Here is a 25331-nt window from a genome sequence, read left to right on the forward strand (position 1 = left end):
TGAACATAATCTAGGGACTAATATCTGAAGTTCCCTCTTGGCAAAAGTTGGAAAACTTACTTTGGTTTGGTTGGGAACTGGAGGGTCGCCTGTTCAAGTCCCCATCCGTACCAAAAATAAGGAGTGTGGACTGGTAGCTGGAGAGGTGCCAGTTCACCTCCTGGGCACTGCCGAGGTACCCTTGAGCAAGGCACCGAACCCCCCAACCGCTCGGAGCGCCTGTCATGGGCAGCCCCACTCTGACATCTCTCCACTTAGTGCATGTATTAGATATCATGGAAAGACTCAAAAAATGAATGACAGTGACAGAAACTCTTTGACACTGTTACAGTCTCTGTCTGTGCCATAGTAAAAGGACTCAACCAAACCTCATTTGGTTAGGTCCTTTGACTTGCTGCCTTTTGTCCACTGCAGTTTTCAGTGTCCTGTAAAGACTCCAAGACAAGCAGCTGCTGCGTGTCAGCCACCTCTCTGGGATAGAAAGAAGTAAACAGTGAGGGTCTTAAGTCAATTAGCACCACTATTTGACCCCCCTGTCAGGCAAACATTGACATTGGACCTCTGTATAGGTCCTGTTTGTGTGTGTTCGGACCTGTGTGTAATTGACAACAGAGTGAAAGAATTGAATTTCCCCTCGGGGATTAATAAAGTATATACATATATATATATATATATATATAAATAATGATAATAAAACTGAGGTTCTATAAGGCAATGAATATTGCGGAGGGCGTGGCTCATCACATAAAGGTGTATAACATCTCAAGGGTTTCACCAATCACCATGCAACTTTGCAGGCATATGACCACACATAATCTGAGGGGAGCCCTCCATTATTGACCCCATCAAACAAAATGGGGGCGCTAGAGAGCTAATTTCTTATCTAGGCCTAACTGCTGTATCGATTTTTACTAAACTTCGTAGATATGTAGAACAGGACGCCTCAAGGTGACTGGAGAAATTGAATGTTGTTTTTTTCTAATTTTTGGTATGACTAAGTCATGGTATGGTATGCTGTGCATAATCACGGAAACTGTCAGTGTGTCATTCTGTCAGTCAGTCATTCTGTCTGTCCCACGTTTTTCTACTCACTGACGTGGTCAATCTATGTGAAACTGCACATAGGCATTGAGGACTGGCATAGGTAGAAGGTGATAAAGCTAACAAATGGGTATGGACTAGTATTAAATAAACCACAAATACCCTCCTTAAAAGTCGATGCTAAATTGCATACATATGCAGTTGTGTATTGATCTGCACATGACAGAACTGTTGAAGCAAGAGCAAGGTTCTGTTAGTCTTTTATCCTGGTGTACCACTAGTCTCCACTATCAGCCACAACATTGAGACAATATTCTTAAGGGCTGTACCTAGGGATTCCCAAACATTCATTTATTTGTTGCGGCTCGCTAAGATCAAAACATCTACTGCCATGAATATATTTTCTATTATTGCAGCTGGACCGTTAATTAGACGTGCTGTTAAAATATAAATTCTGTTTGAATTATTTATAGCACTACTCTGTTGGAGGATAGAGTGCACTCTGGGCACAAATGGAGCAGCAGAATAGAAAGGGACACAAAGAAAAGAAAAGAAAAATAAAGTCTTTTAGTATCGAATGTCATATACATACTAATACCCCCTGCCCCCGCCACCTCCATTCACGTAATATAGTAAACAAGCTAACTGTGCTAATGACAGATTAGAAATGTATGACAACATTTTTTGGTGACATTAGATATAAAAAAAAAGCCAGAGGCTGTGATGTATTAAGCTGCTGTGAGTTTCAAGCGGCAGCCCTTATTTTTCATGCTCACGCTTGCACGCATGCTACTAAAAATATATCATCTGCATAGAGTAGTATAGTGACATCAATGATCAAATTATTACAAAAATTGAAGATTAGAAGTTGAATTTGAAGTGATACAGCTTTAATATAAATAGCAAACTGTATTGCTAAAGATGCACTTTCTTTCTGCACAATAAACGGTGGAGGAAACCACTGCATTCTAAACTCACCAACAGGAGGTGCTCAATAAAGAGATTTAATAGCAGTATAAAATGTATTTTACTATTTTACCTGAACCAAACCTGAAGTTAATAATCTGTATTAAAGAAGGCCAAAAAACCCCTTAATTCTTGCTTTTATAATTGAGGTAACTGTATAAACTCTATATACATATATCTATATATACGGTTTCTGTCTTTTCTAGAGCCAACAAGCTCATTGTTACCAGAATATGTGAGCAAGTAGCAAGGAAACAAATAAAGTCTGTGTTTTTTATGCAGGTCAATACAACTGCATTTATTTTCCCCAAGTCTTACACACACAGGAAAGTTGAATCTCTAATCTGTTTCACAGGGATGGGAAGATGAAGGCATAGCCAACACACACAAGTGCACACGCAGAAGGCAGATGAAGATGTATGTTGTGACAGAAGGGGGACAGAGGTCCAATGTCAATGTTTGCCTGACAGGGGGGTCAAATAGTGGTGCTAATTGACTTAAGACCCTCACTGTTTACTTCTTTCTATCCCAGAGAGGTGGCTGACACGCAGCAGCTGCTTGTCTTGGAGTCTTTACAGGACACTGAAAACTGCAGTGGACAAAAGGCAGCAAGTCAAAGGACCTAACCAAATGAGGTTTGGTTGAGTCCTTTTACTATGGCACAGACAGAGACTGTAACAGTGTCAAAGAGTTTCTGTCACTGTCATTCATTTTTTGAGTCTTTCCATGATATCTAATATCTAATTATTGGAAAGAAGCATTTCCCCCTGATCATTTGTATGGTCACATTTTTAAAATCTACCTCAGAGTGAGTTTACTGTAAGTGGGTGTAGTGTTTGCTGTTATTACCTGTTAATACCTTTTGTAGACAAAAAACTATTCAGTCTGGTTTTGTCACTTAAATGATTGCTGAAAGGCTGCTTTATTGCCTGCCTTTGTAGCTGCTAATGAGTAAAGCCACTAAATCACAGTGATGTTTGGTTAGGCATGGGACAAGTGACCCTGCTGCTGGCGTGTCTACTGGCATATTGTCAGTAATGTGTACATTACAAACTTCAAAAGTACAAATTGGCGGTTTTACTTTAGTCTACTCATTGATTAGACATTGAAGGACATTGACAGTCAGTGTTTTTGGATGATTTCTATGGGGTTTGAGCAATGGAAACATGGTATGTTGGATAAAAAGACACAGCAGCAGCTGTCCACTATGACCTCACACACAATGCTCAAACTGTTCTCAAATTTAACACTAATGTAACTCCTGTGATTTGCAGACATTTTGCAAACACTTTGTTTATACTTCTTACAACAGCACAACAGTAAGACAAATATATAAGTGTACCTAAAATATAGTGGTCCAAAAGTTATGTAATGAGTTACATGACCAGAACATATGGCTCATTGTTGCAGGAGATAGTTTGCATCTTGGACAACTGTCGTCAGAGATGGAGAACAGTTTTGACAGTTAAGTGAAATAGAGATGGTGAAAGAGCTTGAGCTGTAGCATGCAGTGGCAGATGCAAATGGATGAGCAATAAATGCGAATAATACTGAGATCCCAGATGTTGTCGAGGATAGTCACCATAAGGTCTTGTTCCCAGGCATATTTTGTCCTGGTCAGTGACGGAGGATTTATGCGCTGGATTAGATGGTATACTCTCGAAATCTGTCCTTTAAGGTTTGACTCAGACCGTAGGTATTCCTCCAGGGGGCAGTTTGGTGGGAGGAGGCGTAATGTTGTATACTGTTTCATGGGAAATCTACGAGCCTTTAAATATCTGAAAAAATGAGATCTAGGAATTTCAAAGTTTTTAATTAAAAATTCTGTGCCACAATTTGAATGCTAGGTCCATCAGGGCCGGAGTAAAAAAAAAGGGTGTGAAGTGATGGGAGCGAGACTGAGTGCTTGTTGAAAACCAAAATGGCGCAGACATTGGAACCAAATTTTGAGTGTGTCCTGAACCACAGGATTTTTGAGATAGGTTTTTCCTTTCACAGGTAAGAGGGAGCACATAAACGATATGGGTGAGGCAGGCAAACTTGAATTTATTTACTATGTTGGACCAGACAGGGCCTGTACCATATATTAAATGTAGAAAGCCAGACAGACAGCTTAGTGATGTTTGCCAGCCAATAATAGTGTAAAAAAATTCAGTAGGGCTGCGCCCCCAGCCAATTTAGAGCTTTGTAGATATGTCTTATGAATCTGTGCAGTTTTTCTGCTCCACATAAATGTGGATATTACTTCATCCAGCTTTTATAACAATGTTTGGACAGAAAGACAAAGATCACTCAAAAAAGGTACAGAAGTCTGGGTAAAATTATCACTTTAATTGTGTTTACATGGCCTGCAACGGAAATGGTTTAAGTTGACCAACGTATAAGATCTAATTTGGTCCTGTCAATTAAGGGACAGACATATTTCAACAGCACCTTAAAGCCGCTACAAGGAACTTTTAACTGATATGCAAAAGTCTCGTTTCTGCTGATGTCTGTGCGTGACCTACAACAGCAAATGAGACCATCGGTGTGAAGATAAGCTATTTCTATATAGTGTATATCCATACCTTTAGGAAACTGTCTCCGGGTCCGCCCCGGGTCGCTTCCAGGACGAAGCGATTTACGGCACTCGGACGGCACACGTCATCTTACCTAGCTGCTTACATTTATAGTGACTCTTATAAATAGTCGCTATTCCTCCTCCTCGACCCGACGTCCGCGGGGAGTTAAAATAGCAGCAATCATCGGGTAAAAGTTCTGTGAAAGCACTGGACTCACCAACAGTCAGCCACGTCTCAGTCACACAGAGAAAATCCAATCCTCGGGAAGTCAGGAAATCCTTCAGGATAAACGTTTTGTTCGCTAGCGATCTAGCATTTACCAGCCCAATCCTGGCAGGAGCCGGCAGGTCCACGGCGTTAGCTGTCCGGGGAGCCACACACAGAGGCCGCAGGTTGCGCAGATTCACCCCGCGCCAGCGGGGACGAGGAGAGCAGGGGCCGCGGGGCTGGAACACCTCATCCGGGCCGACGACAGGTACCAGCCAGGCGTCGACAGGGTCCAGCGAGTGCCGAGAAATAAAGAGGCGAGGCACCGCTCCATACTCAGTCCAAGAAGCCGTGGAAGTGCTCGCCAAACAGGCCTTCAGCCTTACCAGCCGACCGCTGCGTTTACCCCGGCGGCGGTGGCGCTTACGCCGGAGAGGTGGAGCTGGGGCGCGGCAGAGGTGAGCTGGGATCCCCGATAGGAGCGGGGGCAAAGTTTTCCCGTCTTGTTGTTTCATTCATCCCCAAAACAAACACATGCGCGAGCCAGGTAAGCGTCTTTACGACAATACGCGCTAGAGCTCATGGGAAATGTAGGCTTCATTCCGGCAAAACACTACCGCTTTTGTCCACAGGGTCGCCAAAATCAACTCAAAATGAAAGTTCCTTGTAGGGGCTTTAAAAGTGTGTGTAATTTGCACCCCTAGATATGTGAAAGATATTAGCTCTACTTTAAATGGGAAATGTGAATAGTTGACATTCATGGCTAACTGATTGAGAAGATTTAGCTTTTTGTTAAATTTAGTTTATATCTGGAAAAAAAAGCCAAATGACTAAAAATTATCGTTTTGCAGACATCTGCTTGACTTCCTCACTGAAGTCTCACCGGCTGCACTGCTGTATGTGTAAAAATAAAAATAATAATAATTGCAAAATAATTATGAGCTTACCAAAACCCAAAACATAGGAAAATAGTGAAGTGACGCTACTAGTTTGAATAAGTAATCTAATTTGAAAATTCCCCTGACAGCTCAAAGTACAGAATCATCTGTTGTAAATGGATTGTGGATGGGAATGTAATCCTTCTTGCAGTGAGTTCTTACATGTTTGTGTGCACTAACGCTGACTCTGTTGTTGCAGTGTTGAAGGAGGAGTTCAGTGTGCAGCCCAGTGATGTGGAGGTGGCAGAGGGGGAGGTGGCTGTCTTAAACTGTGAACCCCCAGTAGGACACCCTGAGCCTAATGTCATGTGGAAGAAGGATGGCCTGCCTATCAACAGCACGGATCACCGCTACACTGTAAGCCCTCTACCTTAATCATGAATGGAATGACAGTTTAACATGTTGATCTCTTGTCTGACTAAGCGCCTGAGCCACTTTTAAGTAAGACATCAATGTTACCAGATCCAGGAGACCCAGGAGAAAAAAAACTGGGTTTTCCATGAGTGCTAGCCACTTGGCAGATAGCCGAACATTAAAACACTTCCAGCCAACTACTTTCTTATTGTTTCAAGTCTCGTCACCATCACTTTTTAGATCCTGGTCTTAAACTGTTTATTGTTTTCATTTGTCATTCATCCACACTGATCCACATCGCTCCACTTCCACCAGGGCGCCAACAGAAAAAATATCCCCCAAAGGTTGCTGTGTGTTGTCATGTCATTATACACTACATTATAGAAGGGTGCTGATCGGCACATCTGGGATGGGTGTTATCATGTTCAGTGTGTTTCCATTAATATACCCTCAACATCTACAATGTCCTGAGGCTGCTTGAAAGTAGTGGGGATAAGGAGCTGTCCTCCAGTTTGTTTAACCTCACCCTGATGATATCACATCTGGGTGATGTTATTATATGTTGGATGTGTTTCCTTTTACATCTCCTACAACTGCAGAGCAACGCTTGCACACAGTCCTGTTCTTATGCATAAGTCTCTCTCCGGTGCTGTTGTAGCTGACCAGCACACCAGGAACTGGCAGGTGGTTCTTCCAGCTCCATAGTATTAATTTGGGCTTGTCATATTAACTGACTCCCACGCCATTCCATTTTTTGTGCTAACCACAATTTGTTTATTGTGTTTTATATCATAGGCCCACAAATATTTATCCATACCTCATAATTATCAGACTTTGATCCTCTGCCTGAGCCTCCCTGTGTCCAAGGATATTCATTTATTTTAAAAGGTCTAGGTTATATAATTGTTCTATATCATCACGGTATTATTAATATAAGCAGGGAATTGTAATACAAAGTGGTAACCACTGTATGTGAGTGCATGAATGGGTCAGACCTGTGCAGCACTGGATTTGAAATGAACTGTAGTAAACTGGAGCTTCTGTGCTTTGATTACCTGCTGTGAAACAACATGACCCTCATCCATTTAAAATGAACATTAGTTCTTCTGAGCTCATTTTGGTCAAAGTAATGCAAAAATAGTGTAATAGGTGATTTATTACTCTACACAGAGAGTAATATTGTTAAGTAACTTATTACTTTCAAATGATGGTAGCTAGTAATATGTAATATATTACATTTTGAGAGTAACTTGCCCAACACTGCAAGTTACAACACTCCAAGGTTTGATACAATTAATTGACAAAACAGGCCCTCTAACCATGAATGCATGGGATTCAGCAGTGCAAACTATGCCGGAAAATCATCTCGCAGGATTTGGAAATGCATTCGGAATGATCCATGCACTGCGTCTTTAATTTACCTAATTTCTGAAAATCTCAAGCAAAGAAAACACCCCTCATTATATTGCCAATTACAGTATGTAAGGAGGGATTTGTTGGCTTCCACAGTTTTAACACCCATGTTCATATTATCGTCTCCACACACTGTGTTTGCTGCACTGCAATCAAGTTGTCACTGAATTATTACCTCTTATTCACACAGGGATTTGTCTTTTGTTTGTCACGCTTGCTGTACAGGGCTCCCTTTATTTTTGTTTCCATACAAACTGTATGGATGAAGGAATATTCAGCAAGATGCCTTGGACACAGTATGTGAGCAACTTAAACCAGCCACCCAACTTATGCACTGTTGGATTTTATAAATCAGGCAGAAGAATTCTCTGTAAATTATGAAATAGTTAAGCAATTTTATTATTCTCTGTGAGGGCGGCTCACCACTGCTTTGGTGGCGAGCATCCCTTACGCTCACAAGGGCCTTTTCTAAAGGCTTCAATGGCAGATTGCATTTTTAAAGTCCATCAGTATTGCTGGAAAAAAAACAAACAGGAACAAATCTTCTTTCTTCATATTAGTACATTCCAACACAGTGCTCCCCCCATGTATGAGGTGCAAATATTGTACACGCACTGTGTCTCTTTTTGTCAGTGCCATGTCATGTCTGAATGAAGCTGTAAGGAACATTTATATGAAGCCAACTATGTTACATATTCTGTGTCTGGAAAGGGCTCAAGTGATGACCTATACTATCAAAAGAGCCCAAAAAAACTTTCTGAAGCCACAAAACATATTTGAGCCTTGAAATGAAAGTCACACCGCTTATAAGGCAATAGCCAAAAGCTAAATTAGCAACACTGACAATCGGTCTAAACAAGCATTCATTTATATGCTTTACCACAAGGGGGTTCCTCTGCAGTGAGCTATTCATGATTATTGGTACTTAAACTTTTCAGCATTGGTGGTCAAAGCAAACGAATGTGTCCACACATCTCTATTTATCTAGACTTTTCCTTTTATTGGAGTTGGAATTCATTGCAGCCTAGCTAGAGAAACTCAAGACTAGTCACGGCTATTGTGGTTCAGCAAAATTTAAAGGAAAAGGTTGTAGATGTATGACGCACATTTTAGTGGACAAAATGTAAAACATTTATTATTTGGTGTATGGGCTACACATATTTTTAAAATGAGAAAGACCTACAAAAATGATTAAAAATAACTGTTATTAATTTCCATTTATTTTTTGTCAAAGCTGCAGGGAGCCACTGAAGAGGGGCTGAAGCAGTAATACTCAATCTGTGGTCCATGGGCCTAATCTGGACCACAAAAGAGTGCAGCGTGGCCTGCCAACCATTTTCTAATTCACAGTTAAAATATATTGATTCATACTTGGATTATTGTTCTTTGACCTTTGAAAGTAGATAAGATGCCACAGTGCAGAAAAAAACATCAAAATAGACCTTTTTTACTAAAATAAAAAACATTTGCCGGGGAGGCGAAGCCCCTGACGTCCTCAGATCCTAGAAACACCCCTGCGTATACCTGACCTGCGTGGGGCTGCGTGACTGGATTTGTTTTTTGGCAAAGATAAGTGAGAACACTAAATGTCGTAAGGTTGAAAACAGGCAATTCATTTATTACATACTGATAAATATTATTAATGTTTGTTCATGGCCTTCTGTCATATTGCAAAAGTGGCCCCCGGGCAAAGCAAGTTGAGTATTCCTGGGCTAAAGAGTTGCATGCAGCTCCAGGGCTGCAGGTTGCCTACCCCTGTGTTAGAGTGTGGTGATGGTATGATGAATTCAGTCAGAAAATTAATTTGTGTTGTAGTTTGAAACTACTTCTGTTTTTATTAAAATGAATATATTGTATATGACATTATAAATATGACATTATAAATTATTTTCTCTTCTGACAAAGTGTCCCCAATTTAGTGGCTTCTGAAACTAATGAAGACAAAAAAAATTAGCAGCATATCATGGCATAGGGGATAACTAATTTGACCTGTGGTTGTGATTCTTCAAAATCTGTCACAGTACCTCCTCAGAAGTCTTATCTTATGCTGAGTGCTTAAAGCTACACACATCCCATTTAAAGTGTGTGTTTTTGATATGCTGTGCATCCTGTGTGTCCTCTCCCTTATGTCTGCATTGTGCTTGTACTGTAGGAGCTGAGTGGGAAGCTTATCATCGCTCCTGCAGAGAAGAACTACTCTGGTGCTTATGTGTGTGTGGCCAGCAACACTGTGGGAGTGAGAGAGAGCAGGGCGGCTCGGCTCACTGTGCTGGGTGAGACAACATTCCCATCATTACTTTTTACTGCTTTAACACTATCAGCTTTAAATTTAGCCCCATGTTTTGAATGCAAACAAAACAACACCCAGGTAACACACAGTGTGATACAGTACAGCTCTGAGTTCTTCTTCTCTTCTACTGCAGCTAAGCCTGTGTTGGTGCTGAAGCCAGAAAACGTGTCTGTTAGACTGGGAGAGTCTGCTCAGTTCTTCTGCCGTGCTAAAGGTGACCCCCCGCCTGTTGTGGTCTGGAGCAGAGAGCAGGGGCCACTGCCCAACGGCAGGTACTTTATTATGACAAGACACAGAAATACACACTGCATCCATAGAGTGAACACCGGAACACTATTCATTAATGAAATATACAATATATTTATTTGTGTTCAGATTACTGTTACATGCAGGAAACAGGGAATATTTGTTAGACAGTGCTATCAGACTTTGTCTCCTTTTGCTGTAAAACAGTTTGGTTTTTCACACATCTAAGGTATTTTACTTTAGCTTGTCACTAAGCTGCCTATGTGTTTCCTCGAGCCTGTTCAGACCTGGCGTTAACATGTATCTTGAGTGATTGGATCACAAGGGGACAGCTCTATGTCTGTCTATTCACACTTGGCATTAGACTGAATCTCCCCAAGCATCTGGAGTGACCATTTGTGATCAGATCTCTCTACCCCAGTCTGTATGCTAATAAACAAGTATGTCACTTCCACTTGCATAGACCAAATGTGTTGTTGTTTTTAACCAGCGGGACATTTGTCTTGAAATATGCACATTTAAAATGGCTAAAATCGTATTTAACTGTAGAGCTGAGGGCAGTGCATCAATTCGCTAAGCCCCTCCTTGCCCCACTATCTCTCTCTGTTTATCATGAGACAACGTCACTCATGGTCCCTCTGCCTTCCTGCCATTATGAGACTACTGCTGCAGGAGTGTGAGCTTCCCACTGGTGACAGTTGGTGAGAGTCCACTGGCACACACACATTGACTGCACTAACTGTTAGCATCACATGTGTCATTACTAAACTGTTATTAACAAGTTTAGAGACATAGTGGAGCCGTTTAGGGGTCACTATGAGTTTGTTGGGACCGTTTAACAGCTGCTGCTGCTGTGTTAGCTCTTGCTAACTGGGAACATGTTGAACTGACCGTTCATCGGGAGGAAAGTGGCTCCAGAGACAGTTCTTCAGTGCTGAGTCTAACCTGTGTAACAGCAGCAACAGAAAGTTAATATCTGACTGTGAGCTGAATAAGTAAGGACGTCAACTGAGTCAGCAGTCCTTCAATGTGGCCGAGAACTCATTAGTGCTCACACTGCTGAAGGATGTTGCCGTGCGGCCCAGTCCAACCCAAATGTGGTCTGAACAACTGGATTTCAAGACACATTGGGTGCATTTACACCTGTACTTAGAGCTGTCCCCTTGTCCAGGGTGCATGAAAATTCCAGCTCCATAAATACCAGGACCTTTCTCTCCTGACATAACTAAAAATACCTCCTAAATCTAAATTTCAGTTATTGTAAAAGAAATCAGAGAGACAGTGAACGTTAAAACTAACTGCTTTATATGTGCGTATAGGTATCTTGTAAACCCCGACCAGACTCTTCAGATCCACTATGTGTCAGCCCAGGATGCTGGGATGTACACCTGCACTGCTGTTAATGATGCAGGTGTGGTCACTGCCAGCGCACAGCTACTAGTTGACGGTAAGATGATGTCTGAAAAAGAGGGGGTTCCCAAAATGTATTGTTTTATTGCTGGTCAGCCCATCAAGTGTTGAACTTGATTTTTCTCCACAGCCCTCCAGTCCATAAGATAAACTCAGACAGGAGACTCTTCATAAATCATGCAAATTTTGGTTGAGGTGTGATTACTATATTTTTCCAACGCACTAATAAGCCTTAATATGAGTTATGTTTGTGTACTTAAATTCAAACTCAGTATTTTGTTGTTTGGGTCATGACAGGAAGTGATGATGAAAAATGCAGCACAGCCTGCAACAATAGCCTGTGAAGTTGTATGATTATTGTTCAGTTATTTTTGCAGAATCACAATGTTTCCTTGCAGTCCCGTAGCAAATCAGGGGCTAGATATCAGTTTACGGCCCACAGGTTTGTAACCTCCGTACACACTGCCAATCATACATGTACAGTATGTCACCACATTTTTGGATTTGCACAAAATGGAACTGGTTTTCTTGCCAGTTTGAGCGCTCAAATTAGACCTAGAACGAAGGTGATTTTGAGATTTGATAGCACAGCTGATGGCTCTGGACTGAGAGATCATTGGTTCAGATGGCAATTCATTCATAAAAGCAGCCACAAATGAACAGTGAACTCTCTGTGGTTAATAAGGGGTTAAGAGTAAAAGCACACATATACCATTCATGAGGTTGGATTCAGGATAATGTTGGCCAGTCTAACACATATACACATTGTCAGGAGGAGCTGTACACTGTGCCCGGGGGACCTTCTAACAAGCTGCCCAAATCATCTTAACTGGTTCATTCAGTGTGAAAGAGCCGTAGCTTGATAACACATCCTTTTGAGATTTCAGTTCTGAGGTAGGAGCTGTTTATACCAGTAATCTGATAATCATTTTTGCAAAATGGAGCGTTATAAACTAATTTAGTTTTAGTAAGAGTGACTGAAAGCTGTGACTTCCACATTGCCTGCATTACAACATTATAACATTTAATCTACATGACATACTTCAGCGGGTATGTGGACATTACAACTGTTCCGTATACCAATGGCTAAACACCATCACACCAGGCCCGCGTACAAACTGCAGCAGTGGGCCCTTTGTCCAAACCAACTATGACTTCCTTTTCTATAGACAGGAACCTTGCAGCTTGTGCATACAAGTGATTTTTAATTATAATTATACAAATTTATTATTCAGTTTAGCTTTTCAAGGATCACAAACATCTCGATCAAAACCTTTTTGTGCAGTATAGGTCAAAAACCCTGCCCCCTTCTTGTTAGCAGATGGGACATGGGCCAAACTAAAAAATCAAAGTACATGTCAAAATGTATGTCATGACAGGCCGCTGCGGCAACAGCCTTGTACATGGGGCGCCTGCTCTACCACTAAGCCACCAACGCCCCAGAAAAAATGGATTTGACATCGTGATTGACAGCTGTGTGTGCCAATTGAGTGCTCATGATCAATGGCAGTGTGTGTGATAAGTCAATCGGTGGAAACTGGATACCTTGAGATCGCTACTGCACAGATTCTGGCTCTAAATTATATCATCGCTGCAAGAAGGCAGCGGCCGTATCCGGGATATTTTAGCTTCATTTTTGTACAGTCATATATAAATATGTTGTTGCTTTTTATGACTCTTGTGCTGTATTTTTTAAAATTAATCATGATATATCAATAAATAAAACATGTGTTTCCAGAGGCTACCAGCACCAAACAGAGAGACCTCCACAAAGAGCTGTCAGCCCTGCGAGTTGCTCTGGAAAATGTCACCATCATGGCCCCTGGCTCTGACAAATCACAAGTACAGTGGAAGGTATGGGGCAAGGCAAGCTAACCCAGAGCGTTTCAGAGAAAGCATGAATATTTCAAGTGTGTGATCCATGTTGTGTTTTCTCTCTGACCAGCTCCAGTCCCTCCCAGCTCAGCCTCATTACCTCGATGGCTTTGAGGTTCTCTACCGCTCTCTGCTGCCTGCCAGCTCGGACTGGGCAGCAAAGAAGGTGACACTGCCCAGCTTCCAGACTCAGGTGGGCCCCTTAAAGAGAGGCTACAAGTATGAGTTCAAAGTTCGGCCCTATGGCAGCAATTTGTATGGGAGGGAGAGCAACACCCGGCACCTCAGAGTCCCTGAGACAGGTGCGAAATGATTTGATTAAGAATCTTTGTGTCCTTTCTTCTGCTTTTTAATATTTAACAGTATATAAAACAGTAAACTTCCCCCTCTGTGTGCAGTGCCCAGTGCCTCTCCTCTGGCTGTGTCCATAACAGTGAGCCACGAGCAGAACAACACTATCCATTTGAGCTGGGAGCCTCCTCCTCATGAAACCCACAATGGCATCATACAGGGCTACCAGGTAATCACTGGAGAACAGGGCCTGACACTCAGATGTAGTATGACCAGAGTGGACATGAATGGAGGTTCTTAGAAATACATCTAGAAAACATATTCCTGACAGTTTATCCCAATATGTTACCTTTGCTACCTTTGCCTCCCCAGGTATGGTGTGTGGATTCTGAGGAGCAGCTGTACCAGAACTGGACAGTGGATAGTGGCAAACACAAGCTTGATATCTCTACTCTCAGACCAGGGAAACAATACTGGATCACCATAGCAGCTGTCAATGGAGCTGGAGTCGGAATAATGAGTGACCCTCATGGATTTGTCATCAGTAAGCAAAGACAAAATTTAGCTATTCATTTCCGTATCAGAAGAGTGCATAGATGAAATGCAGTCTGAGTCTTCAGTGTGTGATCAAACCACATTACAGAGAAGTTATCATGACTTCACATCTGATTCATCTGCTTTCTGTTTGCCTCTCAGATCCACAAAAAGGTAGTTCCTCTGAGTCAGACAGCCAGAGACAGGATATGTCTCAGGTCCTGGCACTGCTTCAGGACCCTGTGGTGATCGGCAGCATTGGTGCCCTCCTGTGGTGCATTCTGATGGTTGCAGCTGTTTGCCTCTTCAGACGCCACAGCAGGACAGGCCACCTGATACCAGGATGTGGCAGGGGTAAAGGTGTGTGTGCAGACAGACAGCTTCAGTGTCCACCATGTTAAAAGGTGCTCAGTATCAAAAGGTCAGAAATAATCTCAGTTACAGCTGCAGGACTTTGATTAAAGCTGTAGTTGGTCACTTTTATGAGGATAACTTTTTGTAACTTAACTTTTGTCATATTTGCTGAAGCTGTCACTATAACCACACAGTAGTACATGTGACAGATGCTCTGTGGAAAAAAAATCCTCCTTCTCCTTGTAGTGCTTCTAATGGCAATCAGTCTGAGCTGAGGAACGCAGCTGTCAGTCATGTCAGTCACTGCTTGTGGACTGTGCTCAAACTGTCAAACTAGGCTCTAAAATTAGAAAGTTTGTTCACCCAGCCTGCTCCTCGCCTCTGATTGGTTGTTTTTATTTACATGCAGTAATGCCATTATAAGCACTACAAAGAGGCAGAGAATATGATATTTTTCACGGATTATCTGTCTCATATACTGCAGTTTCATCAAATATGATCAAAAGTTATATATATGAAAGCTACCAACTGCAGCTTTAGAGGTATAATATGCAGGATTTTCCTAAAAAAACAACAACTAAAGACTCACACAGCAGTAATCCCTCATAATCATCACTAATGACCCACTCTAAAGGGTGTATTTATCTACAGAGACTTTGCCCTCTGCCTGTATTTTCTTCTTACTTCCTGTGTTTTGGATTATTATGAATGTGTGATCCCTCAGCGCTCAGATGAGGGCGGGGCTTTATAAAAAGGTAGCAACCAGTTGCCAGACCATAAGCAGCAGGCATCCAAGAAACACAGTGGTGAAAAAAACACAAATATAGCGAGGTAAAACACCAAACGAGAGTGAATCTAGGGTGGAGTTCATTACAATCCTGCATAGAATATCTTTAGGTGCATTTCACTGATAATACTTACATACTTTTACTCAGATACATAAAGGATCTGAATACTTCCTCCATCACTGTATACAATTCTGTAGACTTGTGTTTATGTTTGTTTCTCAGGTTTGCACAGACTAGCCAGTGAAGATCTCATCATAAAACACAGGTAAGAGCTTAGTGATTTGTGGTGTAGTGTAAAATGTAATCACACAAAGTCATTAGAATAAATTCAAATTACTTTGAAATATGGCTCTATGATTCTTTATGTAGGTATATACCTTCTGATCCTTCTGATACCAACCTGTGATTCACTTTAACCAATGCAAAGTAAAGTTATCTTTAAAGTTTTAACTTTTTAGCTGAAACTATAAAGTTTAGTTTAGTTTCCAACTTTTTTAAAATTCTGATTTAATGACTCTATTTTTTACTAGGGACAATACTAAAGTGAAATAAACTTTAAGATTCTTTTCCTGTGCTGTCTCATCTGTAGGATGGTAGCTCCAGACTCCCCTTGGATCTCTGGAGGCTGGAGACCTGCCTTCAGCCAGAAGTATCAGGATCTATGGGCCCAAGGTCAGAAACATCCAGGGATCAGGAGCACCAGTGAGTACTGACTGGCACATATGAAGAGTATTACAATGGCAGATATCTGTCTGACTTGATAGTCTATTACATGACCTCGACACATATGATAGACTTGATATAAATGCTGGTCTATCTAACTGAGGATCAGTTGGATGATTTGGTTAATTAATTTCCCTTGAGTTAAATGTTGGAATTTGTTTGAACTGTTGGGTCTCTGTAAATGAAAAGAGTATGTCTAGACAGGCTCTATATATAAAGTGTCTGGTGATAACTTTTGTTGACTTGACTTTGGAGGCTTCTGGAGTGCCTTCACACCTAAAGTGTTTGGTTTTATTCAAATGAACTCTGATGTTTTGGCTGGGGTGAAAGCTGTCAGTCACACTCTGATGCAAACCAGACAACCAGACTCAGATAGACTGAAAAAAGGGTGTCCAACGTTTCCAACTATTCGTCGCTATTTATGAAATGTGAATCTCGACTCATAATGCTCATAACCACTTATGTCTTAAGGAACCCTTTCTGACACCAGAGAAGAAAAATAAACCCATAAATCACAGTAAAGTACTGCATGACTTGCAATCAGTGTCTAGAATTTGATTTCCTCACCTGGGTCAATGTGGAGCTGATAATGCAGGATGACATCATCAAAACTGTCAGTCAGTGAGTCACCTATTAGTACATATGCCGTTATTCTCTTGGTTTGTTAATAAGCCAGTAAGAACATCAAATGTTCCAGAGCAAAAAGACATTTTTTTTCTCCTTGGACTGGACCAAATGAACTGTCTTAAGATGTGACAGTCACCTTAGTGTTTTGATATTTTACCTTCTGATAATATTTCTTATATTTTCTGATAAATATGCTCCAGAGTGTCTGTACATATTAATTTCTGTTTCATTAGGCCTCCCTGTGTCCTGGAAGGACCCCAGCTGTGTGGACTCAGCTGTCCCAATTGTGACTGACAGCTGCGGCGTGTATGGCACTTTTTACGTGGACCTGATGGGCAACGGCCTCAAGACCTTCAACAGTCCCGGGCGTTGCCCTAAAATGCCTCATGGTCCTCCCCATCCACAAGGAGCTGAGACCATCCCAATATTCCCTCAGCCTGTTGCAAAGACCTCACCCCTCAGTAGCCGGGAGATGCTACCATGGAAACAGGCCATACGTCCCCAGCCCAGGATGGGTGTACTGAGGGAGTCATGGGAAAAAAACCACGGCAAGCAAGGTGAATATTGGTGCATAGTTGGGAGTTAGATGTTAATACCGCTAGTTTATTTTCCTTATTTTTGTAATCTGCGTTCTTTTCTCTGTACCTGCACACCATGTCCCTCAATTTCTGATACATCACTTACATTACATACATTACAGTAGTAAGATACTTGAAAAAGTAGTTTCAGGGCAAATACATTCTGTTCTTAAAGAGAACAGTACCCTGGAGTAATTTCAATCAGGCCTTAGAACACACCACAGCAGCACTGAAACTGCTCTTACTAAAATAATCGGTGACCTCAGATGAAATTCTGATGAAAATAAGGTCTCATTTCTTGTCCTCATAGACCTAAGCGCAGCATTTGATACAACTGACCATGACATCTTAATCAGTTGTCTTGAAAAGTTGGTTGGTCTTTTTGACTGTATGTTAAACGGGTTCGAAACATACATGAAAGGGAGGAAGTTGTATGTCAGTCTTGGAGATCATGTGTCTGAGAAACATGACCTCTGTTTTGGGACCCTCTGCCTTGGTGCAGTATTGTTCTCATTGTACATGCTGCCACATCATTTCAAGCCGACTGAACTGACCTCCCAAAAAATACCACTGAGAGACCTCAGTTTATTTAAAACTCTTACCAGCAACAGCCGGAAGAAGATAGGGGATGCAGCCTTTGTCAGTTACACCCCAAAGCTATGGAACACACTGCCTATAGATATCTAGGAAGCTAGCTCACCAAATATTTTTAAAAGAAAGCTAAAAACGTATCTCGGTAGTGCAGTGGTTAGCACTGTAGCGTCACAGCAAGAGGGTTCCCGGTTCGAACCCATGGTGAGGGAGCCCTTCTGTGCAGAGCTTGCATGTTCTCCCTTTGTCAGCATGGGTTTTCACCAGGTACTCCTGCTTCCTCCCACAGTCCAAAGACACGCAGGTTAGGTTAATTGGTGACTCTAAATTGCCCATAGGTGTGAATGTGAGCATGACTGGTTGTCAGTCTCTATATGTTAGCCCTGTGGGGTGAAAACTGCCTCTCGCTCAGTGTCAGCTGGGATTGGCTACAGCCCCCCCGTGACCCTCAACAGGATAAGGGGTTACGGAAAATGAATAAAAATGTATCTGTCCACTTTAGCCTTTAACTAGCTCTGACTCCCTAAGACAGGTTTGACACTAAAATCTTACTTGTTTTTTTTTAATTTATAGTTTCAGAATTCTATTTTATGAATGAGTCCTGTTTTATGTTCTGTTTTCATGTGAAGCTCTCAGTGCTTATAATGCCAGCTCTTTTCCCAGGAAAAGCTCTGAAGTGCAGGAGAGTTTTTTCTGCGGAGATCTGGTTAAAGTAAGGATAATAAAGCTAAGGATAAGTAATGTGAGTGACGCCAGTGCCACACCGAGGCATGTAGACGAGGGAAGCACTTCCTCATAACGTCACGTGCTAATCCTTAGGTTTATTCTGCCTGCTTCTTTGCTATTGGCTTTTCCTGGCAAGACCCGCCCTACTCTGCCTCTGATTGGGTACATTGCACTCCCTCACGTGTCTTGCCAATAGACTGTAGTCGACCGAGGGCCGAGAGAAGAGCTAAAGAGACAGAGAACAGTAATAAGAAGGAGAGAGGAGAGAGAGTGACGTACTGATGTCACATGTTATGGGCGGGCAAACAAAAAAAAAAAAAGTTTCATTTGGGTCTATTATTACGGACTTTTATTTATTATGGTTTTATTGACCGACAAATATATTTTGGTATTCTGTTTCTGAATAACTGACAGAGCCAGAGAGCCTACTGAAAGAGGCCAAGACAGAGAAATGTATCAAGTAGGAAGAGGAGAGAGAAAGAGAGAGAGCAATAGGCCGACTGATGATGTGATGTTATTGCAGGACATGTTCAAATGTCACAAAGTGTTCAAAGAAAAAAAGAAACAGAAGAAGAAAGTTGTAGTCTGTTACTTTATAGTAAACAGTTCAACAGAACATTTTTTGCCTGCCTATTTGTTTGGCTTATCACTGACTGAGATAACACTGATTTGACATAAAGTCAAAAGAATAAAAGTAACTTTGCAAGCAACAAGCTACTTTTGCCATTTTCTGTTTGCTTAGTTTGCTACATTTCTCTGGGAATAGTTTCAGTGTAGTGACACTTGTTGTCACTACACTTTGATGTAGAGTAACTGGTAGCTCACTACATTTTCCAAGTAGCTTGCCCAACACTGCCAAGACTAACTGATTTGTTTCCCTCAGAGTTGCATGCAGTGAACAGTGTCCCCGTAGTGCCAACCAGGAACCATGCTTGTCCATCCAGTGTCTACAAACAGAGGCTCAGTCACATTCCATCAGGCCGCCACGGTATGAAAACATAAAAACATTCTTACTGATGTCCCTACACCGGCTCCTATCCTATCTCTCTAAGAGCAAGAGACAGACAGGCGTCTGACACTATTAGACTATAGACACTGCACTGTTAGCTTGTAAATGGTGTTCATAGTTGAGACAGAAATTGTACTATAACACACATCTGAAATAACAGTGGTGGTTACTGGTTACTGGTATATTTTAACTTGACCTGTGTGTTTGTCCAGGTGGACATTCAGAGTGTGAGAAAGTTACTGGCTGTCCTCGCCTGCTGCATTACTCTGCATCATTTCATCTACTGGACATGCTGCCCCCCCCACCACCAATGCCCATAGAGGACACCACGGACACACACAGCCTCAGCTCAGACGAAGGGTAAGAGACTCACACAAACAGCTCAGACTGGGTGGTCGTGGAAGGAAAAGAGGCAGTGCGTAGCATAGCAACCACAGATGCCACCATGCAGGTCCCATGAAGAAGCAGTGTTTGTAGTGTACCAGAAATCAGGAAAAATCAGATTTTTATCAGTGCTGAATATCAAAAACAGACATGTCTCTTTAATTCTAAAACCAAGTTTGACTTTTAGATGCACACTGCAAATACAATAGGGACCTCCGGCATGCTTGGCAGTCTTACATGCCTTAAAATCCATATATCCTGCATTGCATCCTCTCCTGTTGGAGTCTTCTTAATGTGTTACTGGTCAGAGATGAGCTAAACGTCCTTCCTTTGGGTATGTTTTTGTCTCATTGAGAGACTCTAGATATGGCCAGACTTTAGTGGAAATACCCAAGGTGGAAAAGAACAACAGGATCTTGTTTGCAGACATACATACTGTAAATGTGAGTTTAAAACAAAGGAAGTTTCTGTTTCCCAACACAGGAGAATGTAGAACATATAATGACTGAAGATAGATGACCTGAACTGAAGTGGGGAAATAAGAAAGAGCTAAGCAAAGGGTTTCAGCATGTCCAGATACACAAAGACAGAGGAGAATTTTGGTTTTGAAGAGTTTGAAATATTAGCAGTAATGTTGTCCGTCACTGGTGAAACCTGTGGGTTGTTAATGTGTGGAGAACATAATCCCTTTATCTGCCTGGAGAATACTAAAATTCACCTTTCAGCTGAACCAATACAATAAGAGGATGTTATTTATTTAAAAAGGGAGTTAACAAATTACTTATAGGACTTTATTTTGAAGCACACTGACTTTAGTTATTAATGATCCTAACCCTGACAACAGTTCAGCTGCCAGGTGCAGAATTTTAGAGAATCTTTAACACTCACAGTAATTAAGCTTAACTGAGCAATGTGTGGTGGCAATTTCTGTTAGACAAAATACACTGAGTCAGAAACATGTCTTCCTGTAAGTTTAATTCAGAATCTGCAGATGGACTCACAACAAACAGTCAAGAATGAGTAAAATCCTGACAAGACATACAATGCAAGATTACTTCACATTAGTTCTGCTTTGTGGCACATAGTACAGAGGTCTAAAAGTTTCCATTACAGATGGATGTCATTTTGTCTTTTATTTTATTATTCACAAAAGACACATCTCATTTTATATGACTATGTCAGTTGAGTCAGTATAACAGCATGCCATCAATACTTATGAAGTAAAAGAAAGCTCTATGGATGGATCCCATGAGATGTCTCCTAATTCTTTTGCCTACAGAATATCTTTTACATTATGGTCTGTTGCTGATGAGCAAACATGTCCTGTCCTTATGTAGATTGATTTATAGCCGTTTCCTTTTACCCACTGTATATATTCTTTGTTGAATAAGAGGAGGTGATCACTGTCACTTCACAGCAGTTCAGTATATTATTTATGTCTTACACAGAATGTCCTGACTTTGCCTCTCAGACAGTGATTTAAGATTACTTAGCATTTATTTTTAGAGCAGCTACATGGTTTATTTATTTATTTATTTTACACTTGCAGAAAAATATATTGACATTTTTGGAAATAACTTTTTTTTGCCATCTTTCCAAGAGTTATGTGGAATAAAGACAAAATTCAGAGACTCTGCTGTATGACATGACTGTATTTAAATGATCTCAACTGAAGGAGAGAGAACACATACAGCATATTGATATGAATCTGCTAACAAGGAAACAGTACTTTTTTACACCTGTTGTGTGCTAACATTTGGAATGAGGAAGTCACACCAGTTTTAGCATTAGTATAGTTTGCAAGGTCGTAGGATAAGTAAAGATGATTTCCATACAAATACTGCATATATATGTATGTATATATATATATATATATATATATATATACATACATATATATATTAGTCCTATTGCCATTTCAGTATGTCAGTGTTTCCTACCGAGTTAGCATTTTAGCATTTTACCACCCCTGGTTCCTTTGTCTCAAAGTCATTAGACTTTCATGTTTTGTTCTCTGACATAAAATACTTCACTCACGTATATTGAAGCTTTTATGTGTCTTAAAAAAGGCAGTTGCTAACAATATACGACCATAGTGTAGTTTGTTTATAGCTTAACATTAGCTTTTGACTTCTGGAGATTATATTTAGGCTTCAATAATCATGAAAGTGGTGTTCATTTGTGAAGATTGTGCAGAACAAAACATTTAAGTATCTTAAACGTTTGTATGCCACAGAGCTTATTTTCCACAATAATCCAAAATCCAATGGAAAAATCCCATAGGCTTTTTGATGAGGGAACCAGGGCAATGCTAACTTCTGTGTTGGCCTACAGAGAAACATCATGCCTTGTGTCTGTATGTTAAGCATAGAGCTAGAGCCAGGAGGTGATTAGCTTAGCTTAGCATAAAGACTGGAAGCAGCTAGCCGAGCTCTGTCTAAAGGTAATGAAAGCTCCTGATGAGTAATAATAAACTTGTAAAACCACAACTTGTGTTGACATTTGTGTACAGAATAAACAAACAAGATATGATATATCTATTCATGAGCTTTGGAGGTGCTGGTAGACTTGATCACCTTAAAACAGAGCCAGTCTTCAGTTAGGTTGGGCATAAAATCCTTGTAAAAGGTCTTTATGTTAAGCTCAGTTAACTAGCTGCTGTCTGAAGCTTTTTATTTCGACTAGGCAAGTAAACAGCTAAGTGTATTTCCAGAATTTGGTTCCATGCCTAAATGTTGGCATGAAAGGGGACACATTCATGATTCTCATCATTTAAGAGAAGGTTTGCCAAAAAAAGAAGACAGAAAAAGTCTTACATACCTTTCTCTTTAATTTTCCTCAGCTCCAGTCGTTCTACAAAGTTAACAGTGGACATGGGCTCTCTGCAGTCAGTGTGTGCTGCGTCAGGCCACCGTGGGAAACCAGGACCCTCCACTAACAACAGCAGTTTCCCTTCCTACAACCACCTGTCTACATCATATTCAATGGATGACGAACAGGGTGGCACATTGACAGCACAGGAAGCCACCCAGTATCTGGAGCTCAGCCCTAAACCTGAGAGATGCAGGTGAGGATACAGGGGGGACAGGTCCAGCCAGTACAGCTGGTTTTTATTCAGCTGATCCTAGTTGATCCTGGATCTTGGTACATTTTTGTAGAAAATATCTGGTGTTTTAGAAGGAACATCAGTCATTATTGTGCAGATGTTAACGTTAATACAACATATTGTGCTTCCCCAGCCAGTTTAGTTGATGCTGTATGTAGTCATGTGATCATGCCACCGCTGTCTGTCAGCAGCGCCCTGCCTCAGCAGCATCCGTCCCTGCCAAACCCGTTCTCCCCCACCCTGGGCTACATCTGTGGGACTGGCCGCTCCACTCAGCTGGAGGATGACTCCACCACCGATGACCCTGAGGCGCCACCAATAGGCTTGCGACGTGCCCGCCTCCAGAGCACACCTTCCTCCTGCTACAGCGAATGGGACAGCTCACTGTGGAACACCTGGAGCTCAGCAATGGACAGCAACATGGCCAGCGCTCGCACCAGCCTCATCAGCTCGGTGGACAGCTGCTATACTAACGACAGCGCCAACTTTGCCCGCTTGCTGGCTGCGGCAGCGGATACCATGAGTGGGGCCTCTTTGTCAGGTAAGCAGAGGAGGAAATGTTTTGGATTACTGACTGATGCTCATTGCAAACACACAGTGGTTCCACAACAAAGCAAGTTAAACATTATTTGGGTTGGGAGAAACATGTTTTTTCTGCTTTTCTATTCTGGTTATCATGTTGTGGCCCCTTAGATTGGTCTTGCAGTAGTTGGGGGCCACTGCTTTTAGACAGCGTGTAACTTGAAAGTGTCAAAAACAACACAAAAGAATGGCTTAGAAAAAGATAAAGTCGACAGATTGCTCTCTATTTTCAAACGTAGATCAAAATCTTGTGTTGGGTGTTCATGGAGAATGGGAAAGAACAGGGTACACAGGAAGGCAATCCAGGCACTCCAAAAATTACAGAAATCAAGGAAGGAAGGAAGTATTAAAAAGCCTTTATTGTGGTGGCTAAACCAGCATGTTATGACCACTGCACGTCTTTGCCAGTGCTTTAAAAACATACAACAAAGGTATGGCCCCGCCTATACAGTAGCAAGAGCCAATAGTAGGCCTTTACATGACCCAGATAAGGACATGACAGATGAAACAAATAGAAAATAATGAAAAAATTACTCACTTACTTACTTCCTCCTCTTCGTCCCCAATGGGACATAAGGCTTCAATGAGCACTCTCCATTGCATTCGGTCCCTGGCAGCATGTTGGGCCTCTCCCCATGACAGGTTCATCTGTTCCAGCTCTTGTGTCACAGTTCTGCGCCAGGTGGTTTTGGGCCTCCCAGGTTTTCTTTTGCCTGGTGGTGTCCTATCTTAAGGCAACTTTTGTGATGTTGTCCTGCTCCATCCTCAACACATGTCCTAGCCTTCTCAGGTGTCTGTGCGTAATCTCCTTGGTGATGTTCTGGCTTCTCGTTTTCTTGTACAGTTCATTGTTGGAGATCTTATTAGGCCAAAAGATCTGGCATATTTGTCGGAGGCATCCATTATGGAACACTTTCATTCTCCTCATGTCTGTTTTGACAACTCGCCAGCTCTCTGAACTGTACAGCAGAACTGACTTTACATTGCTGTTATATAGGAGCATCTTCGTTTTAAGGCTGTATTGTTTTGATCTCCAGATGGGACGGAGTTGGGAGAAGGCACCCTGAGCCTTTCCCAGCCTTGCTTTGATGTCTTTTGATGCCCCGCTGTCCTTGAAAAAATAACCAGTTAATAAAGAACACAGAGTACCCTGACATAAGATACCCAGAAAACATATATATAAATATATACACACACATCTTTATGTATAGGCTGTGAGAAAAATGGTGAAGCCTACAGCAAACAGAGGCAAATCACAAAAAATCATTTGAAGTCTATATCCTCATTAAGACCTGTTAAAGAATTATTAGAGCTGATGATTTAATAGCTAACGAAGACCTCAGGAGACTTTGGTAGATCACACACAGTATTAAATGAAGATTCTGTCGAGAAGAATCACAGCTCAACATACAGTTACATACAGAGTGTAACACAGTGAATGCCATCCAGAGATTCTGAGGGTGTCCTTGCCCAGTTCTTGCATTTAACCCAAACAGAATCCCCTTTGTTGCTCCACGTTCCCAAATATGGTTATTCTGTACTGATCTATGGCTTTGTGAAGTTTTCTATTGGTTACTTACTTTAAAGGGAAATTTCGGTTTATTTCAACCTGTCTCCTATCGTCCTAAATTTGTTTCAAGTGACTAGTGACATAAAAATAATAGTTAGCATGTTAGCCGTTAGCCTAGATACAGCCGGGGCGCATAGTAGCGTCAGACCTGTTAAAACGTAAGTGAA

At 41.5% G+C, this 25331-nt stretch overlaps 1 protein-coding gene across 4 annotated transcripts in view; it reads left to right on the plus strand.

The window, feature by feature from the left end:
• Positions 1-25331, plus strand: part of robo4 (roundabout, axon guidance receptor, homolog 4 (Drosophila)) — a 43808-nt gene that overhangs the window by 9446 nt on the left and 9031 nt on the right. For 2 of the 4 annotated variants that reach the window (XM_050035424.1, XM_050035440.1), the window contains exons 3-18: positions 5913-6070; positions 9633-9753; positions 9904-10042; positions 11336-11463; positions 13165-13280; positions 13372-13603; positions 13700-13821; positions 13965-14136; positions 14289-14486; positions 15491-15533; positions 15858-15970; positions 16852-17175; positions 19397-19501; positions 19735-19882; positions 22749-22973; positions 23201-23553. In XM_050035424.1, the coding sequence (XP_049891381.1) occupies positions 5913-6070; positions 9633-9753; positions 9904-10042; positions 11336-11463; positions 13165-13280; positions 13372-13603; positions 13700-13821; positions 13965-14136; positions 14289-14486; positions 15491-15533; positions 15858-15970; positions 16852-17175; positions 19397-19501; positions 19735-19882; positions 22749-22973; positions 23201-23553 (2697 nt within the window). Of the gene's footprint in view, positions 1-5912; positions 6071-9632; positions 9754-9903; positions 10043-11335; positions 11464-13164; positions 13281-13371; positions 13604-13699; positions 13822-13964; positions 14137-14288; positions 14487-15490; positions 15534-15857; positions 15971-16851; positions 17176-19396; positions 19502-19734; positions 19883-22748; positions 22974-23145; positions 23554-25331 lie in introns of those variants that run through there. The other 2 variants (XM_050035432.1, XM_050035448.1) reach the window with 2 other exon arrangements.

The sequence above is a fragment of the Epinephelus moara genome, chromosome 3, assembly GCF_006386435.1.
Source record: "Epinephelus moara isolate mb chromosome 3, YSFRI_EMoa_1.0, whole genome shotgun sequence".
Lineage (NCBI taxonomy): Eukaryota > Metazoa > Chordata > Actinopteri > Perciformes > Serranidae > Epinephelus > Epinephelus moara.